General features: G+C 39.8%; 1 protein-coding gene across 1 annotated transcript; it reads left to right on the plus strand.

The window, feature by feature from the left end:
* The first annotated feature begins 5,858 nt into the window (after positions 1-5,858).
* LOC142139367 (uncharacterized) lies at positions 5,859-12,660 on the plus strand. The gene is made up of 4 exons (XM_075196950.1): positions 5,859-6,127; positions 6,416-6,499; positions 6,975-7,478; positions 12,572-12,660. The coding sequence occupies exons 1-4, from the start codon at positions 5,965-5,967 to the stop codon at positions 12,658-12,660; spliced, it is 840 nt and encodes a 279-aa protein (XP_075053051.1). The 5' UTR covers positions 5,859-5,964.
* The last annotated feature ends 884 nt before the right edge of the window (positions 12,661-13,544 follow it).

The raw sequence follows: 13,544 nt of genomic DNA on the forward strand, positions 1-13,544 counted from the left end.
AATGTGATGATAAGCTTCAACTTCATAGGAATAGACTTACTCTAAATGCAAAGGCAACATATACACTGTCAATATTACAAACAAAATAGCTATATGAACTCAAAACACTTACACTAAATGCTCTAAACACAGACATAGTGGCCGATTCAATTACTAGACATGTACAACAGAGGGCCTCCAGAGTGGTAATGAATCCACTGTGTGGTTAAGTAACTTTGCAGATTTTTACTTGCACCCCATAGAGGTGCATGAAAAATCTGTGATGTTGGGGTATCGTAGTATCAGAAATTGTGCTCAGCTGGGACGTCTGGCTGCACATCGCTAGCAATTGAATTGTCCCCATGTTTACTTCAATTCCTTTTGTCCTCACTTCCCTACAGTCTTACAGTACCACTATCTCTTACAACACATCCTGATCAAATTACACCCCATATGTAGCACAGTTGCACAACTCAGAAGCATGTGCACCATACAGAGTATAGTGGATGCCTGTACAATTACTCTGGATGTGCATACTTACACAACACCATGGATGCAAGGGCATGTGCGTCTGTGTTGGCATGGTTATTTTACATTACTCAGCTCCAACAAGACAAACATCCTATACTGGAATCCCAGCAGAACGGCACACACAAGCAGAGATGTATGTGTGCTCACATCCCTCAACCCCATTTAAACCACACAATTAAGGGGAGCGTATGCATATCAGACGCGTATCCTCCATTAATATACACTATCAAGTCACTGCCCCTAAGAAGCTTAACACTATACCAACAACGTAACTGTTATAAACTAGTCAATTACTATTTTGGCGCCAGAATGGTCCAAGTTTATAAATATTAAGGGGGGAATTCAATTCTCCACCGAAGTAGTGCAGCGTTAAACCTATTGCCATTATTACGCTAAATTTAACCCAGCTTTCTGCTCGCAGCTCAGGCAGCTGCGAGCAGAAATTAGAAGTCTAGTAACTTCTTAACTACCTGTTTTGAACTGGCAATTCTTGGAGGTCACAATCAGAAAAATCAGGATGTGATCTAACCTATGGGTTTGTCAATGCATATGTGATGGTCCCAAGGAACAGAGTGAGCAAGTGACAAACTTGCCACCACAGTGAGATATGAACAACCAACTGGAGGAGAACCTCAGCTTTTATTTACAAGTACTGTATATGGATATATGCCATCCATATATACAAGGCAGAGAAGCCCTTGTTGTGGCAGGTGGGATTTGAACATTTCCACTAACCTTCTAAAGGTGTAAGGGATTACTGCTAATCAGAATACCATCACTGTTCACTAGATCAGTTGGGTTCATTATTGGAATCTTAGGAATCTTCTGTGACTTTGGATCACAAAATGGAAAACATTGTTTAGGTCTATCTTCACGCACAAATAATCAGGGATGACAAATCTGATGAACCTACTATAAGTGTCTGATAGTGAGGTACTTGTTTAAGGATTTTACTTTGAACACTGACCTAAGAAAATTGTCTTATTGGATTTTGGAAAATAAATGACTGGTCCTACCATTCGTATTGTATGTGCCTCCACCTGCTGTAATTTCTTTTGTAAAAGGTTGAGGACTGAATCTAAGTGAGAAAAAGAATTTCACAAATGGCGAAACTTCAGTCTTGGGAAATTGTTAAATAGTAAACTGAAGCAAGAATAAATAGTATTTAATATCTGGATGAGCATAAATCAGGTTTAGTTAACCTGTTGGGAAAGGTTTCCTGGGTCAAATTTGTACCCACCCACAACTCCTCTTCTGCTACTGATCATAGACACCTGTCTAAGCTTTTGTTGACCTCTGGGTCGATTTCCTGGCTGAAAAGGAGGAATACGCGTTCATGGAAAAGGCTTGTTAGATGGGCCATTATCATTTTTTTCAGATTTGTGTAAGACCACTTAGACATTTGACTGGATTTCACTTCCTCTATGAAATTAGGACCAAACAAGATCCTAATTATGTGAATTTGAAAAGTTTTGTGACATAGGGGATTTTGAGAGCCATCAGGACCTGTGGGTACTGGTCACTGCAGAACTGACTGGCCAATACTCAATGTATTATTAGGGCAGCTCTACTGATCACCTTTAACAGTTCCTCTGAAAGAAGTGCAGTAATACAATTAAATTTTTCTAAAATTGCTCAATACTGTATTCAATCCATTGTGAGATCACTGGAATGTCAGAGGTTATATAGTGCCAATTAGCCTCATTCATTCAGCACAGTGGCTTAGTGGTTAGCACTTCTGCCTCACAGCACTGGGGTCATGAGTTTAATTCCCAACCATGGCCTTATCTGTGTGGAGTTTGTATGTTATTATTATTATTATTATTATTATTATTATTATTATAATTTATTTGTTAGGCGCCACAAGGTATCCGCAGCGCCGTACACAGTACAAACAGTAGACTATACAAGGTGAAACAGTATAGAACAATAAACAAAAATACCAATACTTCAGAAGCTCCACACAGGCTAATACAATAAGCATGGAGTAGAAGAACAGGTGAGGAGACAGGAGGGAAGACGGCCCTGCTCATGTAAGCTTACACATGTTCTCCCTGTGTTTGCGTGGGTTTTCTCCGGGTGCTTCGGTTTCCTCCCACACTCCAAAAACATACTAGTAGGTTAATTTGCTGTTATCAAAATTGACCCTAGTTTCTGTCTGTGTGTGTGTTAGGAAAGTTAGACTCTAAGCTCCAATGGGGCAGGGAGAGATGTGAATGATTTCTCTGTACAGTGCTGCAGAATTAGTGGCGCTAAATAAATAAATGGTGATGATGATGATGAAGTTGGTATGAGGTCATAATTATGGGTGAAAAGTAATCCCCAGCTGTACAAATTACCTGAATACCTTTAGCAACAACATTTATAAAAAAATGCATGGACCATAATGTAGTGAGAATATTTTGAGAAGGTGATTATCACTAGGATTAGAATCACACACACAGGCTGAATTCCACTCCAGTTCATTACAAAGTCATGAACAAGGAGAGGCTGTAAGCTATCTTTCATTGTAATCCTAAACCTCACATTGATTTTCTTAATAAAAATATCTGATTAACTGAAGTACCCATCTGACTGTGAGTTTCTTAACTCTCCTAAAACCAGTCCAGGATCCACCTGGACCACCTCGCGTTGGTCTCATCCCAATCGGTGAAGTGGTGAGCAAATGCTGGCTCAGAAGAGCTCCCCGGGTCAAAGTTATGCCCAGCATACACCATCGGGAGGTCCAACCGGGACACTGACTGCTCTAAAAACTGGCCAGGATCCAACTGGACCACCTCGCGTTGGTTTCATCCCAATCGATGCAGGGGTGTCTGAATACAGACTCAGAATAGGCTCCCCAGGTCAAAGTAGTCAAGCAGGGCCACTCAGCGTTGCACAGGTCCGGTTTGTAATGTGTGGCAGTTTTTTTTATCTTAGAAAATTATTTGGTAAATAGGCCAAAAATGTTATTTAAAAAATAAATTTTCTCGCTTTGCCGCGTTGTCGGCACGTCATGTTGTCGCAAGGTTTACTTCCAGCAGTCAAACAATTATTTACAATCATAAAATTATGTTTTCAATATTTGTTGCTCTGCTGCTTTGTAGCGTGGTTGTTATGTGGTCTAATATGGTACTTTTTTCGATACTAAATAACTATACAAGGTTTGACAGCTTTACCTTGACAACTGTGGAAGATATTCGCAAACAAACAAACATGCAAACTTCTTCTTTTATATATATATAGATGAGGTTATTGTAAAGTGAAGCAGAATGTGCTATCATATTAATCAAATATTTGTGAATTACTGAATGGATCATACTTAAGAAAATTTTGTTTAGGTGTGATATCAGCTTAGGTAAAATAATAACAAATACTTATTGTCAAGTAAGAAATGTACTACAATGTTGGGTTAATGGTTATGAAGAATTCTTAAGAGTGAATTTCACATACTTTACAAAGTTTTTAATTCTGTGATTATGAAGGAATTTAGTCAAACTAAAATGTGAATAACTTAATAAAATGGGAGATATTTGGATTGAATAAACAGAGATAATCTTGGAATAGTAACATCTGTGTAAAATATGAACCCACATAACTAAAAATATAAGCTTTTAAGTATGTGAATAAAGTGGAATTATCTATCATATAAATCATGGCAATATGGCTATGGTTAATACATGTGAAGGATTGAATGGATTCATATGGGAGACTATTATCAGAACTTAGTGGGAAACCATTAACTGTGAGGTAATGATATTAGCAGAGGAGCAATCACCTATTGTCAAGTGGAAAAGGTAGTACAATGTTACAATAATTTTTATAAGCAGCATCATGTTATAAGAGAATGATACGTACATTACAGAGCTTCCAAATTTTAGTAATATGCAGGAATTCGATCGACAATTGAATATATTAGGAGCAATTTATGAAAATGTTGCTATATAATGTTGCTATAATTGGATATAAACTAAATTAGTTGATTAATTGATTAATATTGTTTTAATAGTGCAATTGCGATTAGTACGCCATGTGTAGTGACGCAATCGCATGGATAAAGAACACACATTTACATTCGCACTTACACTTGTAAATAGTACAAATTTATTAAGGCTTCGATTCACATTTATTTATTAGTAAAATGTATTAGAGGTTATTTATACATAGATAATATTATAGTACAGGTATTTATGGTATAGGTCCTCTAAAAGGTAAAGAGTTTGGTTTCATATTAAAGCGTATTCCATCAGCATCAACAGAGTAGTGATCGCATCTAGCTGTCACAAGTTATGAGCAATATAAGATTAATTATCAAAAGTACTTTGTTTATGGGTCAGTTTAAACTGGTTATTCGGCGGGAAGACACCTAGGCAACAGTTGGAGTGAGTTGCCCCCTCCTTTATGAAAGGATAAAATTATCTGACCTATGACCAGCAGTCTACTGGAACATTGTTAACCCTGGACCAATGAAGACCTCTCTTAGGGCTAGATTTACTATCAGGCGTGATGCATGGCGGCTTGAAGCCGCCATGCATCGCGGCGGTTTTCCGGCGGGTTTGCATTGCAAACAGCCGGATTTACTAATGGGCGCATATCAGCTTCAATTTGAAGCCGCCGGCGATGTCACTGCGGGATGTAATGCTCAAAGCCGCCGGCGGCTTTGAATAGAACATGGCGCTTTTGCTTTAAATGACGGCGCTTTTGTGTAAAGGCGGTTTTTTTGAAAATTACACCTGTCTCCTGACCTGTTACTATTGGCTATTTTCAAACTCAGGAGATTTGACATCACAAGCCCTATATAAACCACTGGCCTGACACTTTTTTCTCTGATAGGGTTTTGAGGAGTTTTGAGAGAGGAGTTAGTTGGTTTGTGCTTTGTGAGAGTTGGTGAGAGTTGGAGTTTGGTGGATTGGTGGAGCGATATCTGATTGAAGTGTGAGTAGTCCTGTGGTATTTTTCTGTTTTGTACATTTATTTTCTCTTTTATTTTCTGTCTTGTATTTTTTGTATTTGACTTGTCCTTTGTGTTACTTGTGTGTGCCTGTGTGGAGAGTGTGTCTGTATTTAGTGTAGTTTGTCCTTTGTGTTTGTAAGTCTTTCTGTGTTTTCTGTGTTTGGCATTTATTTGTCATTATGTCCAGAGATAGGAGGGGAGAACAGGCTGAGGAGAGGGAGATGGAGGTTGAGGGGTCAGAGGAGGGAGAGGGAGAGGTTGAGGAGACAGGTCAGGGCAGTAGGACCAAGACAGGGAGGAATGTGCGCTTCTCACATGATGAGAATTGTGTGTTGGTGCACAATATCGTTCCCTGTTATGAGGTCATACTAGGCAACCTGGCAGCCTGGACTCCTCTAAGGCGGCGTCACCAATTGTGGGGGCGTGTCTGTGATGCCGTGAATGCAGTGGGCCCACTAAAGAGGACAGTGGCGCACTGCCGCAAGCGGTTTTCGGATATAAAAAGGAGGCTGAAAGAGAAGATGGCCCAGGAAAAGAGGGCAACCAGGCGCACGGGTGGTGGCCCCCCTCTTCGTATTGAGTACACAACGTACGAGGAGGAGCTGCGACAGATAATGCCGGCAGAGATTGTCGAGGGGATAAACGTCCAAGACACGGATTCGCCCTCTTTTGGACAAGTAGTTGGTGAGTTATTTGCATATTTTACTCTAACAGTATTTATATATTTTTTCTCTTTTTAAAACTGCTTTTCTCTTTTTAAAACTGCTTTTCTCTTTGCAAACGTTTTTTCTTAAATTTTTTTTTTTGTTTTTGTTTTTCAAAGTGTATTTTTGCCTCTAATAGTTTGTAAAGGTTTTTTTTTCTCATAGAAAAAAAAAAAAAAAAATTGCAAACACATTTGTGCAATAAACAGTATATTTGGAAATTGTTTTTTTCTGGAAATACATTGTATGCTTTTTCTAATACATCCAGAATCGCCAGGACCGCAGTTCAGTCCCAGTGCCAGACCTACACCTCCACCTTCAGCGAGAGATTCGGGCACAGACGAGCAAGCAGGTACTTGATTTCTGTTTAGGAGAGAAATAATGGAGTTAATTGATTTTCTGTGCAAATGTTGCTGTCAATTTTTTTATTTTATTTTTAATTGTTTGCAATGAGAAGTTAGGGCTACATTTTACTAAACTGATATGTTGCCTATAGTAACCCATCAGAATATACCTTTACTTTATTTATTGCATTCAACAAAATGACAGCTAAAATCTGATTGGTTGCTATAGGCAACATCTCCACTTTTTATAGCATGCAGTTTAGTCAAAATAACCCAGCATGTACTACACAGTCCAAATGATAATGGGTATTAAAAGGATAATAAGTGCATCCGTAAGCAGGTAGCATAGGACTAGAAATCAGGAATGCAAACATTGTGAAAGAATCTGTAGTTGCTAAAGAATATTCTTTCCTATCCAGTGTTCAGAATGCAATATACAAACATATTATATACTATATACTTACCCTCATTTTTCATACACAGGGCCCTCTTCATACCAGCCACCTCAGGCGGAGTCCCTGGAAATGTCCCCTGAGCCAGAGGATCAAACGACCATCACCCTGGTAACAGTGGATGCCCCTGTGTCTGGCCTCCAGGAAGTTTCACCTGGCCCTGCTGAACCATCACACCACCAACCTGCACCTGAAAGTATGGACCCAGCCAGAGAAATGGCGCTGTCTATTGGCGCATTCCAGCAGCAACAGACATTGTTCATGGACAGGCAAACTCGCCACATGTCACAAATTGCGGCCCAGTTAAGGCGGATACACCGCTCCAATAGTCAACTCCCTGCTGGAATCAACCGTCTGGCAACAGCTTTAGAACAGACCAATGTGCAGCTGGCCCAAATGACTGGGGCTGTGGAGGCCTTACATTCCACAGTACGTGAGGGGAATGCCAATGTGACCCGGCTGGCAGGGCAACTACATTTAGAAATTGTAGCCCGTTTACCGGCACCTATGTCTTCAGCCACCACCAGTGCCGCTAGTACGCCTACCACATCTCTACAGAGTACTCCTCCAAGGAGAGGTGCTCGCACCAGGGGTGGGCGAGGGAGGGGAGAGAGTGGCACCAAGCATAGCGATATGCCTGCAAAAAGGCATCGCTAGCACAATGTTTCTTATTGATTAATGTTTTGACAAGTTTCTATAACCATTATACGTTATTATTTATTGTGTTCTGCAATAAATGCAGTTAAATTTCTATTGTGTCAGTCTTTCTTTTCTGCACATTAAACAAGAGTATACTGATTTTTTAACAACTATGCACTAATTTCCCTTAAACATTGACCTCTGACTGTCACATTCCAGGGATGTTCATATTTACCACATGAGGAGTACACACTATCCTGTTTTTAAAGGTTCCAATTTACAAAACATTTAAAATAAAATACTAAAATTGCACTCACATAAAACACATTTTGGAGCAAAAAATGTTTTTCATACTATGTACTTACACGTAAAGTAGTTTGCAATTAGACAGTCTCTAATCTGCCTTCCGCCCTCTGTGCTCTGCACATCACCAGATGTGACACGTACCCCTTCTTCTTCACTGTCTACTGCAATAATCGGTGGGGTAAGTTGATGTAAAGCCAGGTTATGCAGCAGACAGCAAGCCAGGACAATCTCAGATACCTTTTCAGGTGCATACATAAGCACCCCACCAGATTTATCAAGGCACCTGAACCTGGTTTTCAAGATTCCAAACGTACGTTCTATGACACCTCTAGTGCTTATGTGTGCCTCATTGTATTGGTGCTGTGCAGGAGTCTGAGGATGCAGCAGAGGAGTCATGAGCCAGGAGCGACACCCATATCCTGAATCTCCTGCAATAAAAGTAAAATGTTAGCTACCATTTACTTTGAGCATGTTGTACAGCAGTTAGCATATGTGAGTCCATTTGAGCAAGGATAAGGGATATATAAAACATGCAAAGTACATACCCAAAAGCCATCCCTCCGGCATTTTACCACTTTCAAATTTGGCATAAAGGGTAGACTGTCTCAGGATAAAGGCATCATGACATGACCCAGGATAGCCTGCAACAACACTCAATATACGCTGGTTAGCATCGCACACAACCTGCACATTCAGGGAGTGGTAATGATGGCGATTAACAAAAACGTCTGCCTGTGGTGAGGTGGTCTCAGGGCAATATGAGTGCAATCTATTGCACCCATTACATTAGGGATACCTGCGACCCTATAGAAAGCTCCCTTGAGCTCATGCCACTGTGACTCCTGGCTGGGGAAGCTGATATAGCTAGGACACACTCTTTTAAGGGCACCTAAAACCTGTCCAAAATGCCTTGAAAATGTCGGCTGTGTTATGCCAATCACTCTGGAGGACACAGATTGAAAGGAACCTGTTGCCAAAAAGTGAACTGCACACAGTAGTTTGTGTAGTCCTGACACTGCATTAGAGCGGCTGGTTGTAGGCTCCAAATCATCCTTCACTTGCTCATACAGTGCCATGAGGTTAGTACGATTGAGGCGAAACATTTGTACTACCTCCACATCAGCCAAAGACTCCAGGTTCAAACGCACTGGAAATGCACGTGGAGTGCGGGGTCTTTGCAGGCTCCGCGGAACAGATGCCAACTGCTGTTCATCCTCCTCCTCCTGGCGCCTTTCTGCCTCCATCAGGTAAAAAGCTGCAAACATACACTGGCAAGAATGCACCACATTACCTGCAAAAGCCATTCTCCAACAAACCCACACCTGACAAATAATGAGGGACCCTTTTTGTAAGCATCATGATTAACTGCTGGGCAATAGACGGTGATTGTCTGTGATTGCTTCAGGCAGAAAAACCATTTTTCACATGTGGATTGCATTAGCATTAAAATAAGGGTTAACTATGTAATGCAACAATTCCCATCCTAGTTTCTTTGAGGCAACAGTATTCTAGTGGTTTTTTGGAAAGTACAAAACAACTAGAAAAGGAAAGGTGAAATGAGATTTTACTATGCAATCATACTGGGTGAAAAAATAATGGAAAACAAAAAAAACAGTAGCCTGAAATTTCATGACACTTTGCCCATTTTCTATACACAGTCCTAATGGGTCATTGGACATGAAATAGGCCTTTCTCTTATGGTCTGATTGGCAAAATACCTGAAACAGCACACTGTTTGAACCATCACGCCGCTCACAAGCAGCGCTTTCATTTTGGTCTTTTGAATGGCGGTTTTCCGGCGGCTTTATAAACCCCCTAATAGTAAATCCGGCTGTTTGTATGTTGAACATTGTTGAAACCGTCATGGCGCTTTACACAGAGGCGGGTTTGAAAACATCTTTTCTGGTCGTTTGGACGGCGGGTTTAGCCTTAGTAAATCCGGCGATGGCTAAACCGCCGCCAAATCCGCCGAAAGTCAGCGGGTTTACAAACACGCCTGATAGTAAATCTAGCCCCTAGTGTTATCTGTATATATTTGTGACATCATTACTGTTTATGTTAATTCAAACTGCATTTGAGCAAGCTCCTGAGCCAGTGTAAATCTCTCTTCCTGACTACAAAGATGAACATGGACCTGGGCCCAGAGAGAGCTGGTGAAATGTAATGTATTTGGTTTATACTTTCCTGTTTATTGTTATATCTTTTATGCTTCAGCATGGCTTGCTGTAAATCCTGCTATCTTTTGCTATTAAATCTCTTTGTGGGTTGGAACAACAATAATCGCACTGGACAATGTTTATTCGTAGTGATAAAACTAACCGGAAGATTTGCAACACCAATGGATTTCGGGTGGGAGACGCATCATATACAGGTAAGAATGCAAATAGTTCCATGCCTTTATATCATCCAGTGTTGCCAAACCAAATATCCGCTTTGTGTAAATCAAGGGGTGCTGTGTAGAACCTAGGGACAAGAAAGAAAAATAATTTATTCCTTTTCATGTCATTTTGTGATTTAAACGTGGTTTGTTTGCTTAGTCTATGCATACATTTCCCTGTATATTTGCCATTTGTTTAAACGGTTATATTGATAGATAGTCCTGTTGTATTGTATAGTGAAGTGAATTATTAAAACCTCTGAAAGCTATTACAACCATTTGGTAAAGCATTTTTCTGTATAGAAAACAAAGGTGTACAATTGTGAAGATAAAGTAAAGTTGAGGTTCCTGGTTACTGTTGAAAGAAACAGGAAATAAAGATAACCGATGTAAGTATACGAGGTATACAGTGTGACGAAAAAAGTTTTTTCCGTGGCAATTCCTATAGTAATCGTAAAGTTTATCGATAGCTAGTATCTGTAAGCGGTGCGATCGGGCCGCACAGTTGCATGTGCAACTGTGATTGTGACTTGTGGAGTTGTCGGAGGAAATATGCAGGAAAGGCTGGTATTATGCAATATGGTATTATTGAAATGTTGATATTTCGTTCTCCCAATTTCTATGTTAGGGACTTTGCTGGGTACGCTGGCAGTCCCGTGTAATGCTTAGTGGTACACAGCGGAGAAGTGAGTTGATGCAGCTTACGGAATTCGCTCATGGCCAACTCTAGCTGGAGGTTTGCACGACAAAGGGTTCCACATGGGTGCTAAACAAACACGTGAGATGGCCTATGTGATCGACGTACAGGTCAAAAAAGGCCCAATAGGATCTGTGATTGTGACTAGAGAAGTGTAAGGTAAGTATGCAATGGCATACTGTGATCAGTAGGTCAAGATGACTGATGAATGTTTGAAACCCTTTCCCAAGGCTGGTAGTTTTATTCCAGACGTATTGAGTATGGTTAGAGATAAAAATGTTTGTGAAAACTGAGAAATAAACTGACTGTTTAAAACTGTGGAAACAGAAGGGGAGTATGTGGCAGGATAGCGCATGCACAGCGGAAAGTAGTGTTGCGAAGCAAAGAGAAGCGAACGCAAAGCATGTCCCTGCAACTATGCGGGCAGGAGACGGAAAGTATAAACCAAATAAAAAAAGCTTTTAAAAATAACAAATATAGTATATTAACTTATAAAGTATATTAACTGTGTAACTTTTCAGAGGGAGATGAGTAACTTATATGTATTTTTCGTTTGTGTTTTGTATCTGTGTGTTTGTGTCAAAGCCCTGCAATAGAATGGGTGGTGATTGAATCTAGGAAAAAGCCCTGCAATGGAAGTACAGTAAGTGCCACATATGTAAGACAAAAGGCAGTAATTGAATCTAGTGAGACCAGGTTTTCAAGCGTCTGGAGAGAAGCTTCTATTCCATTCATTGGCAAGCTCAATATGTAAAGTGACATTCCCCACATTATGAGGGTAACAATTAAAGTGCAGCCAGGGATAATTAGTGTGTCATGCATTAATATTAGTGAAAGAAGTTTGTTGTAATCCTTATGATGGTTTAATTTTAGAAATCCTAAAGTAAAAATAAGGTTTCACATGTATGTATTAGTAGGTGAGAGATATCCATTGTGTAGAGACAATGGTTTTAGCTAATTGACCCTGGTTGCAATGAGAATATAGAGTCAGAACAATACAAAAGACTAGAGATAACAGTTGCTACGAAATGATTTACGTAAGAAACATTTGCTGCCAATGAATGGATACAGTCTGAGGTTTTGTTTTGCTTGTTTGTTTTATTGTTGTTGTTGGTTGATGATAAAGACCAAAAGTATAGAAATGAAACTGAACTAATGACGACACTAGATTCGATGGGTAATGTAACTCTCTATTAGGTTTAAAGAGAATTGGGGAGGGGTCATAGATTAGTTAATATTTAAGGGGATTAATTAAATAGTTGAGAGCCAACACCCCCTAGTTCCCAATCCAGCTGTCATTTAACTGTAAATCTCCTTTTCTGCTTTCTTGCAGGTCACTTCATTATTATTATTCTTTGCTGTTTTATTTCCCATTCTTTATACTTATAACTGTCAATAACTCAGTTTTTTCTTATAAAGAGGTACAAAATATGTACACACTGTCCCAAAGGTTTATAGGCAACCTCAATATCAGGACACAAGCTTGGCGTGACTGTTTTCAATCTTCCCTACCAAATAAGCGGTACAGCATGAAAAATAGTATTGCTGTATCGTGATTTATTTATATCATGAGGATTTAAAGCTAAATACTTATTCATTCATTTCTCAGTTACAGGACATGAGGTTGCAAACGGATGGATCACAGCCATGCCAGACAAAGGTCCAATACTTGAGATATTATCTCCCCCACGGAGATAGGACATTTTTGACAACATACAGAATTAGGAGTACACACACTACACTAGCATAGTCACAAAGGTAGCTGAAGGTTGTGTTTGTATGCTTATAGAAGCTGCTGCTTTTTCAAGCAGGAGTTTTGTTGTGGAAATATGATTCAAGTTTTATAGATTGAATGCAGTATCTGCCCTCCCAAGCTATGCCTAAACTACATATGTTTCCTGAGAAAAGTGTACAAATTGTGCCTCTAGATGCACAAAGGGGAAAAGGAGAAGAGGTGAATTAGTCAGACATACAGATATGCATGAATGTGTGCAACATTTGAATAAGACTTTTGCCACATGACCTAACATAAGTGACACACATTTAATTTCATATTTTATATTTTTCATAAGCAGACAACCATGTACTGGATATTGTTATAAATGGCGAAGTTGCTATAAAAACTAACCCCTTTGCCCTCCTCAATTAGCCAAGTAGTTGAACTTGTAGGATCAAGAATGGCATGTGAGTTGGGAGAGGGCAATTCAGTTGATATACACTGGTTTTAAGTACTTTTCTAGGATGGGAACGACGTTGAGGTGACAGAGGATCTTTTATAACAATAGCAGGACATAAGTAGCAAACTCACATTACATGAAGGACTTGTGACAGTGACACAGTTACCAAATGAAGTAGCTGTTTTTTTATTTTAAAGTCTACACACATGACTGTAATAACAAGGGTGGATGAAGATGTCAAGTGGGCAGCAGATTTATGCATAATAGTAACACACAAGAATTAGTTAAATATAAGTGACACAGTCAGCTGGAATACAGACTCCTGCCCTGCCAATACTAACACTCACCAGAGGCGCGGAGTCTAACGCAGCGGCTGGCCTTCACCAAGAACCCCCGCAAGGTGGT

This window comes from Mixophyes fleayi, chromosome 1, assembly GCF_038048845.1.
Source record: "Mixophyes fleayi isolate aMixFle1 chromosome 1, aMixFle1.hap1, whole genome shotgun sequence".
Classification (NCBI taxonomy): domain Eukaryota; kingdom Metazoa; phylum Chordata; class Amphibia; order Anura; family Limnodynastidae; genus Mixophyes; species Mixophyes fleayi.